The 21337-nt window shown below is 42.7% G+C and overlaps 1 protein-coding gene across 3 annotated transcripts in view; it reads left to right on the top strand.

Moving 5' to 3' along the window:
• The window catches only part of dym (dymeclin), a 198700-nt gene that overhangs the window by 48626 nt on the left and 128737 nt on the right, over window positions 1-21337 (top strand). For all 3 annotated transcript variants that reach the window (XM_031901402.1, XM_031901401.1, NM_001045778.2), the window contains 2 exon segments: window positions 6583-6708; window positions 7995-8137. In XM_031901402.1, coding sequence (XP_031757262.1) covers window positions 6583-6708; window positions 7995-8137 — 269 coding nt within the window.

The raw sequence follows: 21337 nt of genomic DNA, 5'->3' as shown, positions 1-21337 counted from the left end.
AAAGCTGGTCTTGAGGCACAGGGAGATGGCCAGGAAAGCTGGTCTTGAGGCACAGGGAGATGGCCAGGAAAGCTGGTCTTGAGGCACAGGGAGAAGGCCAGGAAAGCTGGTCTTGAGGCACAGGGAGATGGCCAGGAAAGCTGGTCTTGAGGCACAGGGAGATGGCCAGGAAAGCTGGTCTTGAGGCACAGGGAGATGGCCAGGAAAGCTGGTCTTGAAGCTCAGGGAGATGGCCAACAAAGCTGGTCTTGAGGCACAGGGAGATGGCCAGGAAAGTTGGTCTTGAGGCACAGGGAGAAGGCCAGGAAAGCTGGTCTTGAGGCACAGGGAGATGGCCAACAAAGCTGGTCTTGAGGCACAGGGGGATGGCCAGGAAAGTTGGTCTTGAGGCACAGGGAGAAGGCCAGGAAAGCTGGTCTTGAGGCACAGGGAGATGGCCAACAAAGCTGGTCTTGAAGCTCAGGGAGATGGCCAACAAAGCTGGTCTTGAGGCACAGGGAGATGGCCAACAAAGCTGGTCTTGAGGCACATCATCATGACTCTTCATAATCATTTTCTGATATTTATGTACAGGTACATACAGGTCTGTTACTTCCAATGCTCAGGATCTGTTTTTTTTCTGGATAAAGTCTTTTCATAGCTTGGATCTCTATACCTTATGTCTACTAAACATCATTTAAACATTAATTCCTTGCAGCTGGAACTGTATAAACTTACCTATTTGGCCAGAGGATGCCTGAAGAAATGTGAAAATATCTGGTCTCCTTGGCTAAAATCACCTGCTACATCTGCACAGGGAGTCCTTTACTCTCCAGCCCCTCTCCCTTTCTTCCTACACTCACTCTCTCATAAGGTTAAAATTAATGAAAATCAACATTTAAAAAAAAACAAAAAACAATTAAATAAATCGAATATGATTGTTTTGCCTCCAATAAGCATTAATTATATCTTACTTTGGCTCAAGTACAAAGAGCTGTTGTATTAATGGAGAAAACAAGGAAATTATTTTTTTTAAAATTAGAATTATTTGATTAAAACGGAGTCTATGGAAAATGGCCTTTCCGTAATTCAGTATTTTCTGGATAAAGGGTTTCCGGATATCAGATCCCATGCCTGTACCTAGAATTCATTAATTTTAGATATTTAATTGTGGTAATTGTGGCATGGAAATGTGTTAAATAAAAAGCAATATATAGTGCAAAAAAGTAAAACAAATGTGCCAATGTGCACATTTGATTTATTGCTCCTGAGGAAGCGTGCAGTAGAGCACGTGAAACGCGTCGAGCTTTGGAGGACACTCCGATTGTTTTTACTTATATACTACTGCTGTACTGTAAGTAGCCTGCAGAGCGCAGGGCCTTTTATATTTATTAAATAGTTTTACACTATATTTGCCTCAATTTCTATTCTATATATACCGCTGAACTGGATCTCACTTCAATCAAAAGCCCAGTGGGGTGTTGTTTATATGCGTTCTGATACGTTATTCTGGTGAGCAGTTTGTACATATATAGAGCCTGGGTCACATTTAAGGTGGTGTTCAACTAAAGCTCTCACCTGATTTATTGGTATTTTTTGTATTTTTTATTTTTTGTTTTACTTTTTTGCACTATATATTGCTTTTTATTTTACATGCGCTTCTATCAACATTCTGCACACATATTTTGAGGCTCATCTGAAGGGGAGCTTTTTATCAAGAGGAAGCAGCACAAGTTCACATTTTTTCACCGCATTGGAGACTTTATTTATAGTTGACTATTACCAACAAGCGCTGAGTTTATGAGTGATATTTCACTCTTTAAGGACGATGGAAATGTGTTAGTTGGAGGTATAGAGCAGCGGTTCTCAACCCGTGGGTCGGGACCCCTTTGGGGGTTGAACAACCCTTTCACAGGGGTCGCCTAAAACCATCGGAAAATACATATTTCCGATGGTCTTAGGAATAATTTTATGGTTGGGGGTCACCACAACATGAGGAACTGTATTAAAGGGTCGCGGCATTAGGAAGGTTGAGAACCACTGATGGGTATTGTTGCTGGATAGGGTCCCCGGCTGTTGGAGTGATAGCCTCACATCCTTTATATCAATGGTTCTTTGGTTCTTTTGGGCCCTGAACCCGGGATGTAGCTAGTTACTATACATATGCTTGCTGCAGGGCCCCTCCGTTGGGCAGGCAGTGGCTCAATCATTGTCCGTAGGACCATTTTTGCAGCTTATTTTGACTCTAAGGGTAACGCCGTATTGAATGGCTCCCCTTATTTTGCTGTATTTCTCGCACACGGGACAGTTTGTGGCTTTGTTACTCCTATGAATGCTTTCTTTGTCATTGGGTTTTTATTTCTGCACTTCTTCTGTTCTGCAATTTCAACATTTTCTACAAGTCTTCGTTTGGAGAAGGTTCAAAGCATTTCTCCCTTCTCTTTCAAGTTCCCAAACAGGATACCATAAAAGCACAAAAGCCTTCTTCTTAGAGCGCAAATTAAACTCTCCAACTGAAGCTGTGCATGCCCCACCATGTAAACAGCACGTGAAGCAATAATTGCAGGGACGCTGGAGAGATAGAACATTTAATTGGGATGATTTCAGGGAAATGTTTTCTCTGGAGCGCGAGCGTCAGAGATTGGGACCTTGATGGACTGCAGATTTAGCCGGACGCCCCTTTTATTGCAGCCTTTTCCATGTCGTTTTATATAGGGATGCGCTGAATCCACTATTCTGTGATTCGCCCGAATCCTTGTGAAAGATTCAGACGAATACCAAATCGGAATCCTTAGTTGCAAATGTAAATCAAGCTATAGGGGGGCTAACAAGAACCACACACGTGGCGAAAAATTTCGTAAATTCACATGATTTTAAGGATTCGGCTTGGCCAAGACCATGGATTCGTCTGAATCCTGTGAAAAAGGCCAAATCCCGATCCAAATTCTGGATTTGGTGCATCCCTAGTTTCATATCTACCCATTTCTTCTCTAGTACAGGTATTGGACCCATTATCCGGAAAGCCCGGCTCCCATAGACTCCATTTTAATCAAATAATTCAGAATTTTAAAACGGATTCCCTTTTCTCTGTAATAATAAAACAGTACCTGTACTTGATCCCAACTAAGATATAATTACCCCTTATTGGGGCAGAACAGCCCTATTGGGTTTATTTCATGGTTAAATGATTCCCTTTTCTCTGTAATAATAAAACAGTACCTGTACTTGATCCCAACTAAGATATAATTACCCCTTATTGGGGGCAGAACAGCCCTATTGGGTTTATTTAATGGTTAAATGATTCCCTTTTCTCTGTAATAATAAAACAGTACCTGTACTTGATCCCAACTAAGATATAATTACCCCTTATTGGGGCAGAACAGCCCTATTGGGTTTATTTAATGGTTAAATGATTCCCTTTTCTCTGTAATAATAAAACAGTACCTGTACTTGATCCCAACTAAGATATAATTACCCCTTATTGGGGGCAGAACAGCCCTATTGGGTTTATTTAATGGTTAAATGATTCCCTTTTCTCTGTAATAATAAAACAGTACCTGTACTTGATCCCAACTAAGATATAATTACCCCTTATTGGGGACAGAACAGCCCTATTGGGTTTATTTAATGGTTAAATGATTCCCTTTTCTCTGTAATAATAAAACAGTACCTGTACTTGATCCCAACTAAGATATAATTACCCCTTATTGGGGACAGAACAGCCCTATTGGGTTTATTTAATGGTTAAATGATTCCCTTTTCTCTGTAATAATAAAACAGTACCTGTACTTGATCCCAACTAAGATATAATTACCCCTTATTGGGGGCAGAACAGCCCTATTGGGTTTATTTAATGGTTAAATGATTCCCTTTTCTCTGTAATAATAAAACAGTACCTGTACTTGATCCCAACTAAGATATAATTACCCCTCATTGGGGGCAGAACAATCCTATTGGGTTTAATTAATGTTTGATTGTTTTTTTTTTTTAGTAGACTTAAGGTAGGAGATCCAAATTATGGAAAGACCCCTTATCCAGAATACCCTTGGTCCCAAGCATTCTGGATAATGGGTCCTATACCTGTATTGCATACCCCCCAGCCTCCTCTTAATCCCCCCCAAAATGTATTTTTTAAAATCTTGAGACCCCTTTTCTTGTGCTTGTATGAAGAGCTGACTGTCGTTGCTGTCACGTTCCTCTCTTCCTTCCGTATTTATATGGCTCACAGGACTAATGGGCATGGCCAGTGGCCCAGTATTCAGAATTAGGGCCTGGGTTTCCTTTTGTTTTGACTTGTGTGTGTGTGTGTAATGTGCTGTGTAAGCAAATTATAGTAACACTGGGACAGCACTTAATTACTGTGTCATAATTAAGGGCAATTAAAGCTACCATCCCATGATTCCATTGCTCCTAGGCTTGTCTTTTGCAGATTCTTCTTTTAGCTCTTTCTTAAAGAAACACGTTGGGGCAACACTTCCCCAGCAGTAAAATAGAAATCTTATGAAATCATTGTTGGAGGGGTGAATGATAGTGTACAGAACAGTCGTTTTTTCTGCTATAATAAGTGCCAAGCAATTTATATTTAGGGGTTTATGTAATAAAATTTTGCCCCGGAGCAGTAACCCATAGTAACCAATCAGCACGTAGCATTTAGTGGTCACCTGTTGAAAAGCAGGTTACTAGGGGTTACTGCTCCTGGGTAACCTTAGTGCCTTTTATTGCATATGGGGGTTAGTATTTTGTTACTAAGCCCACTAAAAATGCAGGAACTTTGCCAAGATCTTTTTCCACATTGGAGCCAATTATTCCAGCAAGGGGTGTTAGAGCTCAGTGCTGCCCCTGATCTCTTACAGCCAATAGAGCACATCAAACACATTCTGACGAATCGACACATTGATCTGCTTTTATGATGCAGATAATCCATTAGGCAGCCATGTACCCCGAGTTGGATCCCAGGAGGGAATACGTGTCCATGATCCTTAACTTTAACAATAGCCCCTTTATTGTTGCTCCATATAGATCCTCTCAGGTCCCTCTCTGTGTTTAAAGCAAGGGGTGGGTGTGTCCTTATGGTCACTTTAACAAGCACAGTAGGGAGGGGGAGCAGCCAATCACAGCCCTGCAGCCACACAAGCAAAGACAGGCTTCGGTTCCCTATCAGGTCAGCCTAGCTGCTGATTGGTTCCCATCCTACAGTGCTGCCGGCCCCCCTGCACAGCCTGGGAAAGGAGGCAGCGGGAAGTGGAACAGATGGGCGGGGCTAGTAGGGTTTTTGGAGAAATTTTTAATAAATCATCCCCAAACACAGCTTTTCTCAGCAAATTCCTTCTTTACTCCTTTAGGCCGGGGAAGCTGGCAGTTTCTTGGATACTTGTCAGTTTAAAGGTTTTCCTTCTGCCTCGTCAGTAATTTCTGCCTGTTTCAGTGATTCCGTTACTGGTCGGTTTCATTTATATTACTTTTGTGGTTGCGACTCCGCTGAGCCTTTGATTTAGTGTCACTGCCCTGAAATCTTGCTGATAGTTTGTTCTTCTTTGTGTAAGTTTTATGTACGTGGCTTTTTATAAAGAAATTTGTATTCTAAATCCTGTCCTTAGGTAGAACTAAACAAAGCAACTGTAAGGGGGAAGACACACAGAGCTACTAGTAGCAGCTACTTGTCGTGGCTACTAAAACAGACAATGCTGATCATTAACGGATAATTGTCCCTACGTGTGTTTAGCAGAAGCAATTCTCAGTATTGTCTATGGCAGGGGATTTTCTGGAGTTTAGTAGCTATGAAAAAGTAGCTGCTACTAAGTAGCTCCATGTGTCTTTGTCCTAAAGGGGAACTCCCCCCAAAAGAAACTTGAGCTTTTAAAATAGTAATCATAATTTCAAGCAACTTTGCAATATACATCGATTATTAAAATCCGCAGCCTTTTCATGATTTTTAATTTAATTTATATGGTTTAGAACAGTTCCCTTCTTTCTGACTCAGTAACAGTAGTCGCCTGTCCTCAGCCTGCCTCCTCCCAATCCCACAATTCCCTTCTGCACACGTGATGTCATTAAAGGAATACTGTCATGGGAAATGTGTCAAAACCCATCAGTTAATAGAGCTTCTCCAGCAGAATCCTGCATTGTAATCTGTTTTTCCCATGGGGCTAGCCATATTCTTCATTTCCCAGGGTGCCACAGCCATGTGACCTGTGCTCTGATAAACTTCACTCACACTTTACGGCTGCGCTGCCAGTTGTAGTGATATCCCCCCCCCCCTCACCCCCAGCAGCCGATCAGCAGAACAATGGGAAGGGAGCAAGATAGCAGCTCCCAGTAGGTATCAGAATAGCACTCAATAGTAAGAAATCCAAGTCCGGCTTGGGACTCCTCCAGTTACATGGGAGTAGGAGAAACAATAGGTTAGCTGAAAGCAGTTCTAATGTGTAGCGCTGGCTCCTTCTGAAAGCTCAGACTCAGGCACACTTTACTGCTGTGCTGCAAGTTGGAGTGATATATTTGCTATGTAACAGTGTCATTTAGAATAGAAAGTATCCCATAAACACCATGACTGTATCCCTAATATGTATGTTGTGGTAACTGCCTGTTTTTGCTTTTATTTAGAGATCTCACCTACAGTATCTTGCTGGAAGCCGTCACTGCCCTGATCGTGCTGCTGTCGTATCAGCTGTTCCGCAAGGATATTCTCCATGAAAGTCCCATACACAGGCACTTGATGAAGGGCCCCTGGTATGTCCTTATTTGCTCTCCTGCTTATGGCTCCTGAGGTTTCTCTGCATAGAAAGCTGCCATTGATTTTGATTGCTCAACAATGGTGCAGCAGAGTAATCCTGATTTATAAATGGTGTTTATCTTTATTTTCCACTGAAAGAATGAGACATAAGTTGCCCTGTGTGAATGAACAAGCAGTATGGCAAATGCCAGTCATACGTATAAATATGCAGGTAGTGAAGGAACCTTCTGTGCACAAACAAACTATCTTTGTATCATTTAGGTACTGACAGTTCTGTGGCAAAACTGAGCTGCCATCATTTCCTAGTGATGCTAATTCAATGGGAAAACCTACACTCACATAGATATATAGTATCTCTCTGTACAGGCTATGAGTAAACTTAGGGGGCTGTTCCTGCTGATTTGTGCTTAGTACAGGGGAATCCCTATGTTCCATAGTTTTATGGTATCTCTCTGTACAGGGTATGAGCAAACTTAGGGGGCTGTTCCTGCTGAATTGTGCTTAGTACAGGGGAATCCCTATGCTGCCATAGTTTTATGGTATCTCTCTGTACAGGGTATGAGCAAACTTAGGGGGCTGTTCCTGCTGAATTGTGCTTAGTACAGGGGAATCCCTATGTGCCATAGTTTTATGGTATCTCTCTGTACAGGCTATGAGCAAACGTAGGGGGCTGTTCCTGCTGAATTGTGCTTAGTACAGGGGAATCCCTATGTGCCATAGTTTTATGGTATCTCTCTGTACAGGGTATGAGCAAACTTAGGGGGCTGTTCCTGCTGAATTGGGTTAGTACAGGGGAATCCGTATGCTGCCATAGTTGTATGGTATCTCTCTGTACAGGCTATGAGCAAACTTAGGGGGCTGTTCCTGCTGAATTGGGTTAGTACAGGGGAATCCCTATGTGCCATAATTTTATGGTATCTCTCTGTACAGGCTATGAGCAAACTTAGGGGGCTGTTCCTGCTGAATTGTGCTTAGTACAGGGGAATCCGTATGCTGCCATAGTTTTATGGTATCTCTCTGTACAGGCTATGAGCAAACCTAGGGGGCTGTTCCTGCTGAATTGTGCTTAGTATAGGGGAATCCCTATGCTGCCGTAGTATTATGGTATCTCTCTGTACAGGCTATGAGCAAACTTAGGGGGCTGTTCCTGCTGAATTGTGCTTAGTACAGGGGAGTGCATTCAGTTACACGGGGAGGCTGTGTAGGGAGTCTGTGCTCTAATATCACCAAGTGTCTTTCTCACTAACTTCTTAACTAACTGTATATGTTTGTTTCCCATCAGCCTCCCCTACACTAGTAGGCTGGTGAAGACCCTGCTGTACAACTTTATACGGCAGGAGAAAAGCCCCCCTCCCGGCTCCCACATCTTCCCGCAGCAGCAGGACGGAGGGGGCCTCCTTTACGGGCTGGCATCTGGCGTGGCAAGTGAGTAACCTGTTTGTTTATACTCCTAGTTTGGGAAATGGCATTTCTCCGCACTCTTCATAAATCTGTGTAAGATCAAAGTCCTGCCGTGTATTTCAGAAGCCGCTACTTTGTGCTGCAAGCAGTGGCCCGTGGGGAAATGCACTCGTGGCACCAGTCTGTGTCTGTAAAAAGCTATAGTTCATGTGTTGGTAGGCAGTCTGCTTAAACAGTCACACTGCTGTAATAAAGAACGTGAATATATGGCTATAAATGCTGTATTTTATGTACTGGTACTGTACCAGCCCAGAAGTTCAGCAGGGTTACGACCCAGTGCTTCAAAGTTGTCCACCTCCATCTTGGATGTTGTTAGGCCATCTTTTGAGTGCCAGTGACACTGCACGTGCTCATTGTGCTCTGGGCTGCTGCTAAGTAAGGTCTAGCATTCTGTAGCCTAATTCTCTGTTCAGCTTTAGTTGTCCTTTACGCGTCAGGCTTTCCGAGAGTCCCTAGGATGAGTAGTGAGTTATGAGGGAGCATAGTAATATTACAATGATGGCGGGGGGGCGGGGGGCAGATAGGTTCTGAATTGGGCTCATATTCTAATTCAAAATAGTCCCCAAACGTATTGGGAGAAGAGTGCGTCCATTGCCCCATTCAGTCCTAGCTATAAACGATATTTTTTCAACTAATCCAGTCAATTTCCATCGGGGAGCCTGTAATGGGTACATAGATATATAGAGGTGGGTCAGTGGGTCTGGTCCATTGAGTGGGTTTCAGCAGTGGCAGGGGGCTCACCTTATAGCACCATGTTGGGCAAGATGAGAAAGACTTTTTGATCATCTATATACCTCTGAGCAGACTGGAAATTGAAATAGGTCCTAGAATGTCAAATTCAGACAGAGTCCCCCCCCCCCCCCCCAGCCCAATAAATAGCGACTGTCTCTTACAGCAGCCCTCCTGGCATTTGGCAGAACCCACAAATTGTGGTAACAAAGATTTAACCACGGGCAACAAAGAGTGCCCACCATCCTTAGGGTGAGCTATGGGGTGGAAATGTATATTTTCAGTCCTACAGTTATTAGAACTGTTTCTGAAAGACTAATCCGCTGAGATTTCCCTTTATCTATAACTTATCAGATATATAGTGAGTGTTGGTACAGACCTGGCTGCAGGATTCATATGGAAGAGAAGAAGAGTAGGGGCTTCGGGGAAAGTCCCACGGATGAAACATTATGACATATTGAGCAGCGCTATCGACGTTCCTATGTGTCCATGTGAGAATATTCATGAAATACTGCAATGTTTTCCTTTCCCTGGGGGCCCCAGACTGGAAGTCTCGGTGTATATTAAGCTTTTCAGATACAGAGAGATCAATAAGATTCCACACGATCAGCAGAGATAGCATTTTCCTGGTGATTAAGTGCTCTGCAGAGTTCACTAGGCAGATACATAACCCAAATGCCATGCCGTTTCCGTGGGATGTAATTAGAGCAACAGGCCGGGATGGAGGGGTAAGGCCTATTAAAGTGGGAATGCAGCAATGATCCAGCAAACTGGGGCAGAAACCAGTAACACAAAGTAATATATCTGGGTGAGCCGTGGGGGGGGTGCTTCTTAAGGTGCCCATACACGGGCCGATTCTAGCTGCCGATATCGGTCCCTTAGACTTTAACTCGGCCAGATCTTGATTGGGCAGGTTTGAAAATTAGTCGGATCGGGGACCGCATCGCCTTGTTGATGTGGTCCCCGAACCGATGGACGTAGTTCTAATTCGATTGTTTGGCCCTAGCGCCAAACAACCAAATTGCCCAGATATCGCCCACCCGTAGATGGGGATATCGGGAGAAGATCCGCTCGCTTGGCAACTAGCGAGCGGATCTTAGCGTGTATGGCCAATTTTAGTCTTGCCTGCCCCTTCTTCAGAGATGAGCAGAGGCATGCCCAGGGGCAAGGGATCCTATTTTAATCTTTTTTTCCAACTATGAAGTGGGCAGACCTAGTAGAACAAAGGGTAGAACCAACTTGTGGCAGCTCAGAACACTGACAACCCAACCTAGAAAGCACTGGAACCAAGCTGTAATCCGTTTGATTGCTGACAAGTGACACGATATCCAAGCAACTTTGCCTTTTCTGCCTGAACGGTATGAGCATTTAGTCTTTTCTTTCTGATAGAATGTAGCCCGGTACGTGGCCCCCAAATGCGAATTTTGAAATTTTAGGTTTGTTCTGTGAACCCCTATGAGCACTGCAGAACCCAACACGGGCTGAACAAAATAACCCATCGTAGGGCAAACTGATTCCAGAACATGGAGCTATCAGTCCCATTCACAAACCATCAGATGTGGGTTTGAAAACTGTAGAAGTACCAGAAGGCCCTGCTTGTATGAATGGTTCAATCCAGGCCTCATGATCTGACATGTTATTATGAAGTCACCGGGATGAGATGGATGTCACTTCTGGTCAGTGATGACATCACTTCATCTTTAGTATCATCACTGATTTATATAGCATATATATTAAGAGCTAACACTCTAAAGGTCATTACTTCCAGTTTGATGGTGGGCAGTGGAATGCATTGTAACTAAAGATGTTGCAATTCTGATAGGGTAGTGGGAATACAAAGAGCACAGTGGCTCAGTGGGTAGGACTTCTGCTTTGCTGTACTGGGGTCCCATGTTCAATCCCAGCCAGGACACCATCTGTATGGAGTTGGTATGTTCTCCCTGTGTCTGTGTGGGGTTCCCCTGGGTACCCCGGTTTCCTTCCACACTCCAAAAACATACAGGCAGGTTAATTGACTTCTAAATTGAGCATGATAGGTGCCTTAGATTGTAAGCTCCTCTGGGGCAGGAACTAATGTGAATAATGAATTATCTCTGTAAAGTGCTGTGGAAATGTGTCAGCGCTATATAAATTACAATACATAACATAATACTGACGCGTCTGTCCTGCAACACCATGTGGATGTCTGGCAGATTTATCCTTCAGCCAGAAACCCAAACAGAGACCTGCCGTTTATTCCATGGTGACCTTTCCTTGCTTGTACTATCTATATGTTTTCTTGGTACTCAGAACTTTCTGCAAACAAGTTGAGGATTCTCAGTAGTCGCAACTGAGTGCCAAGGCGCGCGCCTCCCATTGTCCTGCAGGGGGCAGTAGCACACTAGGTTTAATCATGGCACAAATTTTATGCACTCCAGGATCTACACAGTAATATAGACAATATAATACATACAGGGGTGCTCTTTGCCTTATTATGAGCAATAAAGCCTTACATCACATACGCTGTGTAATAAACAAGAAAGCCAAACAGTAACAGGTGATCTGAGTTTGATGTTATCTGTAAAATAATAACTGACGATTATAAAAACCCTTACAAAAATGATTGTGCATGGCAGGTTTTATAGCGCAGCGGGTTATAAGGATATATAGATATATGGTGGCCAATTGTCAGTGTAGCATGAAGGTAAAGGGCAAGTTAAATGGACAGTGTTGTTGTATAAGTTGAGATTAGGAGGACGCTTGCACGTAGATACCAGTCTTGATTTGCCCCCATGTTTCTTACTAAGGGGCACTGGGGATTATTTATAAACACTGGGCAAATTTGTAACTGGGCAGTAACCCATGGCAACCAATCAGATGTTTGTTTTCATTGTTCTACCTGCAGCTCTCTGGAAAAATCTAAGCATTAGTTGGTTGCTGCGGCTTATTGCCCAGGTGCCCAAGGTTTATAAATGAGCCCTACTAAAGGTGGCCGTATACGGGCAGATTTCAGCTGCTGATTTGGGTCTTTCAGTTTATCTGCCTGTGTATGGGCACCCCCGACGTGCTTACCTGACCAATATCTGGCCTAAAATTGGGCAGATCTTTATCGGGCAGGTTTGATTTACCCTCGGATTGGGGACCACGTTGGCTCGTTAATGCAGTCCTCATTCTGACGGCTCATATATCCACCATTTTAATTTGATTAATTAGCCCTATATGTAGGTGGGCATATCGGGAGACGATCTCCAAATGAGCAGATTGGACAGTGTATGGCCACGTTAAATCTTCCCCATGTGTATAGTAGGCCTGTCGGCAACCTGCATGCATCTCACAATGACATTATCTGGATATCTGCAATGTCTGTTTTCTACAACGGACGGCTTGTGATTAGCGGGTTTATAGTGGGCCAAGGAAGAATGGGTCAGAACTTGCTAGTGACCCTGACAATAAGCTTCCTGGCTGCTAGGAAAGGTTCCTGCGACCGGTTAAGTTGGTTATTTGAGAAATAAACATCATGTTCCCACCCCCAGCAATCGATTAAGAGTTGCAGACTCCCCGTACCCTGCATAGCAGCCCTGTGAGTGGGTGCCAGCTGGGGCTACGGCATCACTGTTCCAATTATGTATTACTTTTGCAATGTGTTTATCGTTCAGCAGGGCTTTGCCTTGGCACCTTCCTAGGAAAGAGATTTGCCGAGCTCATGAACTTGCGCTGCCTTACTCATTCACTTCTCACAGCTTTGCCTTTATCTCGTGTCGCCATGAAGCACACACGTGTTCCCACACTGCCGCACTGTCTCGCTGTCCCCCTTATTCAGCAACACCCTGAGGAATTATATTCCTTTCCTCCTATTTCATTATTATTTACTGGACTCAACCCCTGGGTCCCATTCCAACAGCAGATTCTCACTCGTATCAGAAGCGTCAGAACCGTGACCCACCACTTACACAGCTTGTCTTATTTATCTTCCCCAAGCGGCGCTGCTTTCGGCTGTTTAGCCCCCCGGCATCTCATGCCCGTACCCAAGTCTTCAACTTAATGAAAACAGGCTTTAATTGTGAATTAAAGGTAAAATCTAAGCTATTTATAAGTAGTGTTTATATTCTGTTTATTTGTCCTTAAATAGACCGTAAAGTACGCAAATAGGCAGAGGCAAAATACGCACACAATAAGCCAGTGTATGTCCTCCTACTTCACTATTTAAAGTTTCTCTGTTCCTGCACAGATTTTATAAAAGGGGTTGTATACGAAACATAATAAATAACTTTTTTTTTTACGTTAATAATTATAGTTTCAAGTTTAGTCACTATGTCTGCAGGTACCAAAGCTGATATTTCACTGGTACTCCTAACTCAAACACTCCCAAGGTCATTGTCTTTATGTCATCTAGTTGTCCCAAGTTAACAGCAAAGAACAGCAAGAGGTACTAGAAAAGTGTGTTTAATGTCTCCAGCCACAAGAATTATCTTTCTGTAGCACCAACATTTCCCCAATGTATCCATTGGAACAAAGAATCACAACAAGTGGGCTGCCGGCCTTTGACACTTTAGAAGAGGGTAGGTTCGAGGATGTCTTTTTCATGTCTCTGGACTTACAGCAGGGATCCCCAACCTTTCCTACACGTGAGCCACAGTCAAATGTAAAAAGACTTGGGGAGCAACACAAGCACCATAAAAGTTCATGGAGGAGCCAAATAAGGGCTGTGATTGGCTATTAGGGGCCTCTATGCACCCAATCAGCTTACAGGGGCTTTATTTGGTAGGAAATCTTGTTTTTATTCAACCAAAACTTGCCCCAAGTCAGGAATTAAAAAATAACTCCCTGGTTTGGATGTTGGATCCCCAACATCCAAGGGGTTGGGGATCACTGACTTACAGCTTCTAGAGTAGTGATCCCCCAACTTGTGGCTCGGGGGCAACATGTTACTCACCAACACCTTAAATGTTGCTGTCAGTGGCCTCAACGCAGGTGCTTATTTTTGAGTTTCTGGCTTGGAGGCAAGTTTTGGTTGCAAAAAATCCAAGTGTACAGCCAAGCAGAGTCTCCTGTAGGCTGCCAGTCCCCATAGGGGCTACTAAATAGCCAATCACAGCTCTTATTTGGCACCCCCCAGGAACTTTTTTCATACCTGAGTTGCTCTCCACCTTTTTTTATATTTGAATGTGGCTCACAGGTAAGTTCTAGAGCGATGTAGCCCGTAATGACTATGCAATGGATGGGATAATGTATTTTCAAAAGTTTTTGTCCCTTTTAAAGTTAAGAACCCACAGAGTCGCCGGTAGAAAGCCCTTCGCATTGCTTCAGTTTTCCGAAGTTGCCTGCAGGAGGGAACTTTGCACGACTTTGGAATACAGAAGCAAAGGGCTTTCCACCAGCCACTCCGAGTGGAAAGCCATTTTGGAGCTGAAATCTTTTGCGGGCGAAGACCCCTGATCAACTTATTTGATAGAAGCTGGAAGATTATAGAAACAAGGTCAAAGCAACCTCCTATTTTCCCTCTTTCACAAACCAATAGGTTCCTCAAGGCAAGAGCCAGCTTCACATACATGATGCAATGCGACTAACCAACTGTGTTAATTTGTTCGGTTCTGCATAAGGCATGGCCAAAAGGACTGAATTTCCTTATCAGAGTCACTTGGGAGTCCAGTGGTTTTCAGTGGGGCAGGTTGGCCAACTAATCCTGTAGTTGTATGCGTCAATGTGTTCTCTAGAGCCTGACAATGGATTGGGAAATATACAAACAATGCAACATAAGAAACAAAGCAATTACAAACAATGAAACATGCAAAAACAAACCAAAACGTGAGGCCAGAGAACCTTGGCAACCTCTTCCCGACCAGTGTGTTCTTGTGGACATGTCCAGCTCTGTGTCATCCCTGATCTAGAAAACCTCAGGTACCAAGTGTTCTGGATCATAAATCCCATACCTGCAAGACAAAAGGTAGATTGTGAGCTGATGATCTGTAGAACCACAGAAGCACTGTACCAGCCACAAACACCACCAGTAGATGTTCTACATTGAAATACACTCACTCAGTTTTCTTTAAAGTTTAACACAGGTGAGATCTCACTGGTATGATCTGGGCACCAGTTACCTAAGGGATAAAATATGCACTACCGGTATGGGATCCATTATCTGGAAAACTCTAAAATATGAAAAGCCTTCCTTAGAGTCTATTTTAAGCAAATAATTCAGATAATAATAATGACCAGTACCTTGTAGGTATCCGTTATCTGAAAACCCATTATACAGAATTTCCAAATTACAGAAAGGCTATCTCCCATAGAGTATATTATAAACAAATAATTAAAATTTTTACAATTGATACTCTTTTTCTCTGTAATAATAAAACAGTACCTGTACTTGATCCCAACTAAGATATAATTACCCTTATTGGGGGCAGAAGAGTCCTATTGGGTTTATTTAATGGTTAAATGATTCCCTTTTCTCTGTAATAATAAAACAGTACCTGTACTTGATCCCAACTAAGATATAATTACCCCTTATTGGGGGCAGAACAGCCCTATTGGGTTTATTTAATGGTTAAATGATTCCCTTTTCTCTGTAATAATAAAACAGTACCTGTACTTGATCCCAACTAAGATATAATTACCCTTATTGGGGGCAGAAGAGTCCTATTGGGTTTATTTAATGGTTAAATGATTCCCTTTTCTCTGTAATAATAAAACAGTACCTGTACTTGATCCCAACTAAGATATAATTACCCCTTATTGGGGCAGAAGAGTCCTATTGGGTTTATTTAATGGTTAAATGATTCCCTTTTCTCTGTAATAATAAAACAGTACCTGTACTTGATCCCAACTAAGATATAATTACCCCTTATTGGGGGCAGAACAGCCCTATTGGGTTTATTTCATGGTTAAATGATTCCCTTTTCTCTGTAATAATAAAACAGTACCTGTACTTGATCCCAACTAAGATATAATTACCCCTTATTGGGGGCAGAACAGCCCTATTGGGTTTATTTCATGGTTAAATGATTCCTTTTTCTCTGTAATAATAAAACAGTGCCTGTACTTGATCCCAACTAAGATATAATTACCCCTTATTGGGGGCAGAACAGCCCTATTGGGTTTATTTAATGGTTAAATGATTCCCTTTTCTCTGTAATAATAAAACAGTACCTGTACTTGATCCCAACTAAGATATAATTACCCCTTATTGGGGGCAGAACAATCCTATTGGGTTAAGTTAATGTTCAAATAATTTTTTAGTAGACTTAAGGTATGGAGATCCATATTTTGGAAAGATCCCTTATCTGGAAAAGCCCGGGTCCCCAGCATTCATACAGACCATATAGCTGTACTTCATTAGTGTGTTTTCAAATACTATTTATGTACTTGTACCCTTGACCATAAGGGTAAGTAAGAACTCTATTGAAGAGATGAGTTTCAGACGGTATCAAATTTCCAAAATATCGCTATACCCAACTAGAGTTAATTTTACCAGGTAAACAAGTGGTTTAGAGTTTGTGGTTCCACTGCCGTAATCCCTCAAGCTCAAAACAACAAAACGCCCTTTAATGTGCTTTTTATTCATTGGTTCCCAAACTATGGAGCTGGCCTAAATATTCTCAGAACTATGGCTGAATGACTGGCCTACCTATAGTTATCTGTATATGGAACCTTGTTATAAGCTAAGGGGCCACTTGACCCCAGAGCTACACCTCCAAGGGGAAGCTGGACTAAAAAAAGCCTGACAACTGCTTTAATTGTGTGTAGCCTGTGTGTGTCAAAATGAAATGGCGGTGGGAGTGGTTGGAGTGATGCCTGACCGTGACCACCCTCTCTTCCAGTAAGCCCATCCCAATCTTTGAGTGAGACGTTATTAGGAACCTTATTGTCTCTTCTCTGGGATATTGCTTGTCCATAATTCAATTACCTTGTCACTAAGATATAAATTCAAGCAGAATGCTACTTAGCTGTTTAATGCCGCCTCCTCCAATTAATTCCTAGTCATAGTTGTGTTCCTGCATCTCTACCAGCTGCATCACGTTGGCTGTGGTCTCTTGTTCTTGAACGTTCCATGGAACCCTTTCTTTTAGAATAAAAAGGGGTTCTCACAAAAAAAACTAAATGAATTTGCTCAAAGTGCTCTCATATGTCCCTCTTTTCTGTGGGTCATTTGTGATAATCACCCAGACATAACGATCGCTGCTTGCTTGTCTCTTGATGCCTCATCTGCCCTAGGAAATCAGTAGATAGAATTTCCAGTTTGACTCACTGCCCATTCTGTGGGTTGGGACCCCTTTGGGGGTGGAACAACCCTTTCACAAGGGTCGCCTAAGACCATCAGAAAACACATATTTCCAAAGGTCTTAGGAATAATTTTATGGTTGGGGGTCACCACAACACGAGGAACTGTATTAAAGGGTCACGGCATTAGGAAGGTTGAGAACCACTGGTCTAGCCTTTTAAACTTCTATTGCTCTCATTGGCAAACGATTGGTCTAATTTTGCAAATTTTCTAATGCTTTGATTGGCTATAGGTTGGTCTGCTCTGTAAATGTTCAATTGATCTCATTAGCTATAGGTTGGTCTGCTCTGTAAATGTTCAATTGATCTCATTGGCTACAGGTTGGTCTACATTGTGAATGTGCTATTGTTGTCATTGGCTATAGGTTGGTCAATTTTGATTGACTACAGGTTGGCCTAGCCTGTTCAATACATCTCATTAATTGGCATTAATTGGGGACATGTTGGCTAGCGAGTCCCCACTGCCTTCTGTACCAAACTGCACCCAAGCCTCCAAGCTGCCGGTAATACCAGGGTTCCCACAGCATCTTGTATTAGTGTGCCCCGCAGACTTGTGCCTAAATTGTCTCTTCTCTAGGATATTGCTTGTCCATAGTTCAATTACCTTGGCACTAAGATATAAATCCAAGCAGAATGCTACTGTTTAATGCCGCCTCCTCCAATTAATTCCTAGTCATAGTTTTCTTGCATCTCTACCAGCTGCATCACGTTGGCTGTGGTGTCTTGTTCCTGAACGTTCCATGGAACCCTTTCTTTTAGAATAAAAAGGGGTTCTAACAAAAAAAGCAAAATAAATATGTGCTCTCATATGTCCCTCTTTTCTGTGGGTCATTTGAAAGATTTCTGTGGGTCATTTGTGATAATCACCCAGACATAACGATCGCTGCTTCCTTGTCTCTTGATGCCCCATCTGCCCTAGGAAATCGGTAGATAGAATTCCAGTTTGACTGACTGCCCATGATGGGACAGCCTGGTCAGAGTCGCCCAAATGGTCCATCTGGGCATCTGTGGCCACATTTAGTTATTGAGCCCCTCGTGCCCCATTGTTTTGTTCCAGCAGAGTGACAAACGGTGATGGTTGTAGATGTTGGTTTTGACCTAACCATATTGCATGGCTGATTGATTGGGGGAAGAAAACAGAATGATTCCATGAATGATCTACAATATCACCGTATCAGGAAAAAAAAATAAAAATAACAAGAGCAAAAAACAACTACCTATTTCCAAGAAACAAACCATACCAAAACAATCTAACAATATTTATGGGTGTATACTGCGCTTTGGTGCCAGATAGTTGAAATTCCTAAGGCATTTGCTCATAGAATTAAATGTCCCAATGAGTCCATAAAACACTTACCCACCCATGGAAATCTTATGCAAAAAAAATGTTGTAAAAACACATAACTTCACATCACATATCTAATTGTGAGTCTCCAAGTTCAGAGGTCAGTAGAAGGAGAAAGATGGATTTGCAGCGGAGAAGTCTGAAGCCACATTTTTAGGAGATGGTTTAATGTTTATATATGGCGGTATTGTGCTTTTTGTAATGCTCTGATTGGCTTTCGGATGGTCTAGGCTGTGAATGTGCTATATTTTGATTGGTTATAGGTTGGTCTGCTCTGTAAATGTTCAGTTGATCTCATTGGCTACAGGTTGGTCTACTTTGTGAATGTGCTATTGTTGTCATTGGCTATAGGTTGGTTTAATTCTGTAAATGTTCTGTTGCTTTGATTGACTATAGGTTGGCCTAGCCTGTTCTATTGATCTCATTGGCTACAGGTTGGTCTACTTTGTGAATGTTCTATTGTTGTCATTGGCTATAGGCTGGTCAAATTCTGTAAATGTTCTGATGCTTGTTTGACTACAGGTTGGCCTAGCCTGTTCTATTAATCTCATTGGCTGGTTTGGTTCTGCTTTCTACTCATAATTGGGGACTTGTTGGCTTGATGATAGCGAGTCCCCACTGCCTCCTGTACCAAACTGCACCCAAGCCTCCAAGCTGCCGGTAATACCAGGGTCCCCACACCGTCTCGTGTATGCCCTGCAGACTTGTGCCTAAAGTGTCGCCCACAAATGCCATTTTGACACTGATTTTAGTAAGTAACCCTGTCCCAACTCATGTAATTTCCAGAGTAATTGCATCTAATTCGTGTGAAACCACATAGGGTGCAATTGTGTCAGGCACAACACCTCCTTGCAACTGCAATTGCGCTGGAATTCATAAAAAACAAACCTGCATTCTGGGTAAAAAAACATTTAATTCGGGTGCGGCATTGAGTTTGTAGTTCAGGGCTTTAGGTTGTTACCCCAACTTTATATGTTTGTGTTGAAGCTGTGATTGTCCTGTATAAGAGATACAGAAAGACAAACCTAGCAGCAGACTGTAATAATACATACATGCGTATACATACATATCCCATAAATCACTGGCTTCTATGCAGAAAACATGTTTTTCAGACCCTGCAGTATGTTCTATTTCAGCACATAGTGCGTCGGTTTTCCCTTCCCCGCTCCCAGCACGGTGACATTTACAGTTCCCAGTGAGAGCGCAGGTACAAGACAAGGGGCAGTCACTTTCCAAGTGCTCTCCATTAATAAAGGAGCCTGTGTGCCCTTTCCCTACTGAATTAACAAGCAGATATTTCTGTGGCCATTCCTGCCTGCTGCGCCTTATAGTCTGCCTGCCATACATCCATCTCATCGGTGTAATGCAGCAATCAGGGACCTCTTACACTGTGGCATTCTGGGAGTTGTAGCCTATTAGAGGAGCCCTTGGTTGCAATGTCTCTCAGGGCCTGCGATAGATATGGGGGTCTCTGGGGGCACACAGGGTGCTAAGTTCACTTTTATGGGGTGGAAGAAAATTATCAATGCACATTTCCTGACCTTTAGTTAAGGGGGGTCTTTACATAATTTGGATAGCTATGCTTAATGTCTACTAAAAAAAAATAATTTGAATATTTAATAACCCCAGTAGGATTGTTTTGCCTCAAAAAAGGATTAGTTGTAGCTTATCTACTGTTTTATTATTACAGAGAAAAAGGAAATCTTAAATTCAATAAAGTAAATTATTTGATTCAATACTATGGCCTTACCATAATTTGGAGCTTTCTGGATAACGGGCTTCAGTTCTTATCTTGTAACAGAATTATGGCTTAAAGGGAAACTATACCCCCAGAATGAATACGTAACCAACAGACAGACAGTTTATATTATATTAAGTGACCTATTAAAGAATCTCCCCTAACTGGAATATATATATCAGTAAATATTGCCCTTTTACACCCTTTCCCTTGAGCCGCCATTTAGTGATGGGCTGTGTGCTCCCTCAGAGATCAGCTGACAGGAAGTGATGCAGCTCTAACTGTAACAGGAAGTAGTGTGGGAGCAAAAGGCAGAACTCTGCCCATTCATTGGCTGATGGGGCCTAGCATGTATGTGTGCCTTGGCTTGTTTGTGTGCACTGTGACTCCTATGATCCCAGGGGGCGGCCCTTAGTACTAAAATGGCAGTTTCCTATTTAGGATTACCCAATGGCACTTACTACTAAAAAGTATATTTATATGAAAATGGTTTATTTAGATGAAGCAGGGTTTTACATATGAACTGTTTATGTTATATATTTTTATAGAGACCTACATTGTTTGGGGGTATAGTTTTCCTTTAAACAGAAGACTGTCCTATCTGTACCACTATAGTTTCAGGAATACCCAGAGGCCTATCCGCTGCAGGTACAGTGCCCAGGTAGCGCCGAGTCAGCACCCAGCTCAATCTGGAAGGGATCAGGCCGCCTGTTTGAGTCCCAATGTGTAATATGATGGCGCTTGGACGCAGCCCAAGGTATCACTTGTTTGAGCGAAGCTGGAACGCTCTGGGTTGGGGATATAGATGGCGCGGGGCGCAGAGCATGTCGTTTCTGAATGATATCATGCCATTAAAGAAAAAAAAACAAAAACAAAGAGAACGCGCTGCATAGTTTGGCAGCATCCGAAACAAATATTGCCAAGTCATTTATTTCTTCTGTTTGACATCTCTTAAATAATCCCAGATGTAGTAAAGCCTGAGCGCAGCTACGAGGAGGGACGTACGTATGGGGCTGCCGTAGCCATGGCAAGGTGCAAGCGCTGCTGCACTCATTACACATACACATGGAATTGTGGGATTTAGCCATGTCTA

The sequence above is a fragment of the Xenopus tropicalis genome, chromosome 1 (assembly GCF_000004195.4).
Source record: "Xenopus tropicalis strain Nigerian chromosome 1, UCB_Xtro_10.0, whole genome shotgun sequence".
NCBI classification, from domain to species: Eukaryota; Metazoa; Chordata; class Amphibia; order Anura; family Pipidae; genus Xenopus; species Xenopus tropicalis.
Note: the sequence above shows the minus strand (reverse complement) of the source record. Positions and strands in the feature narration are given on the sequence as shown.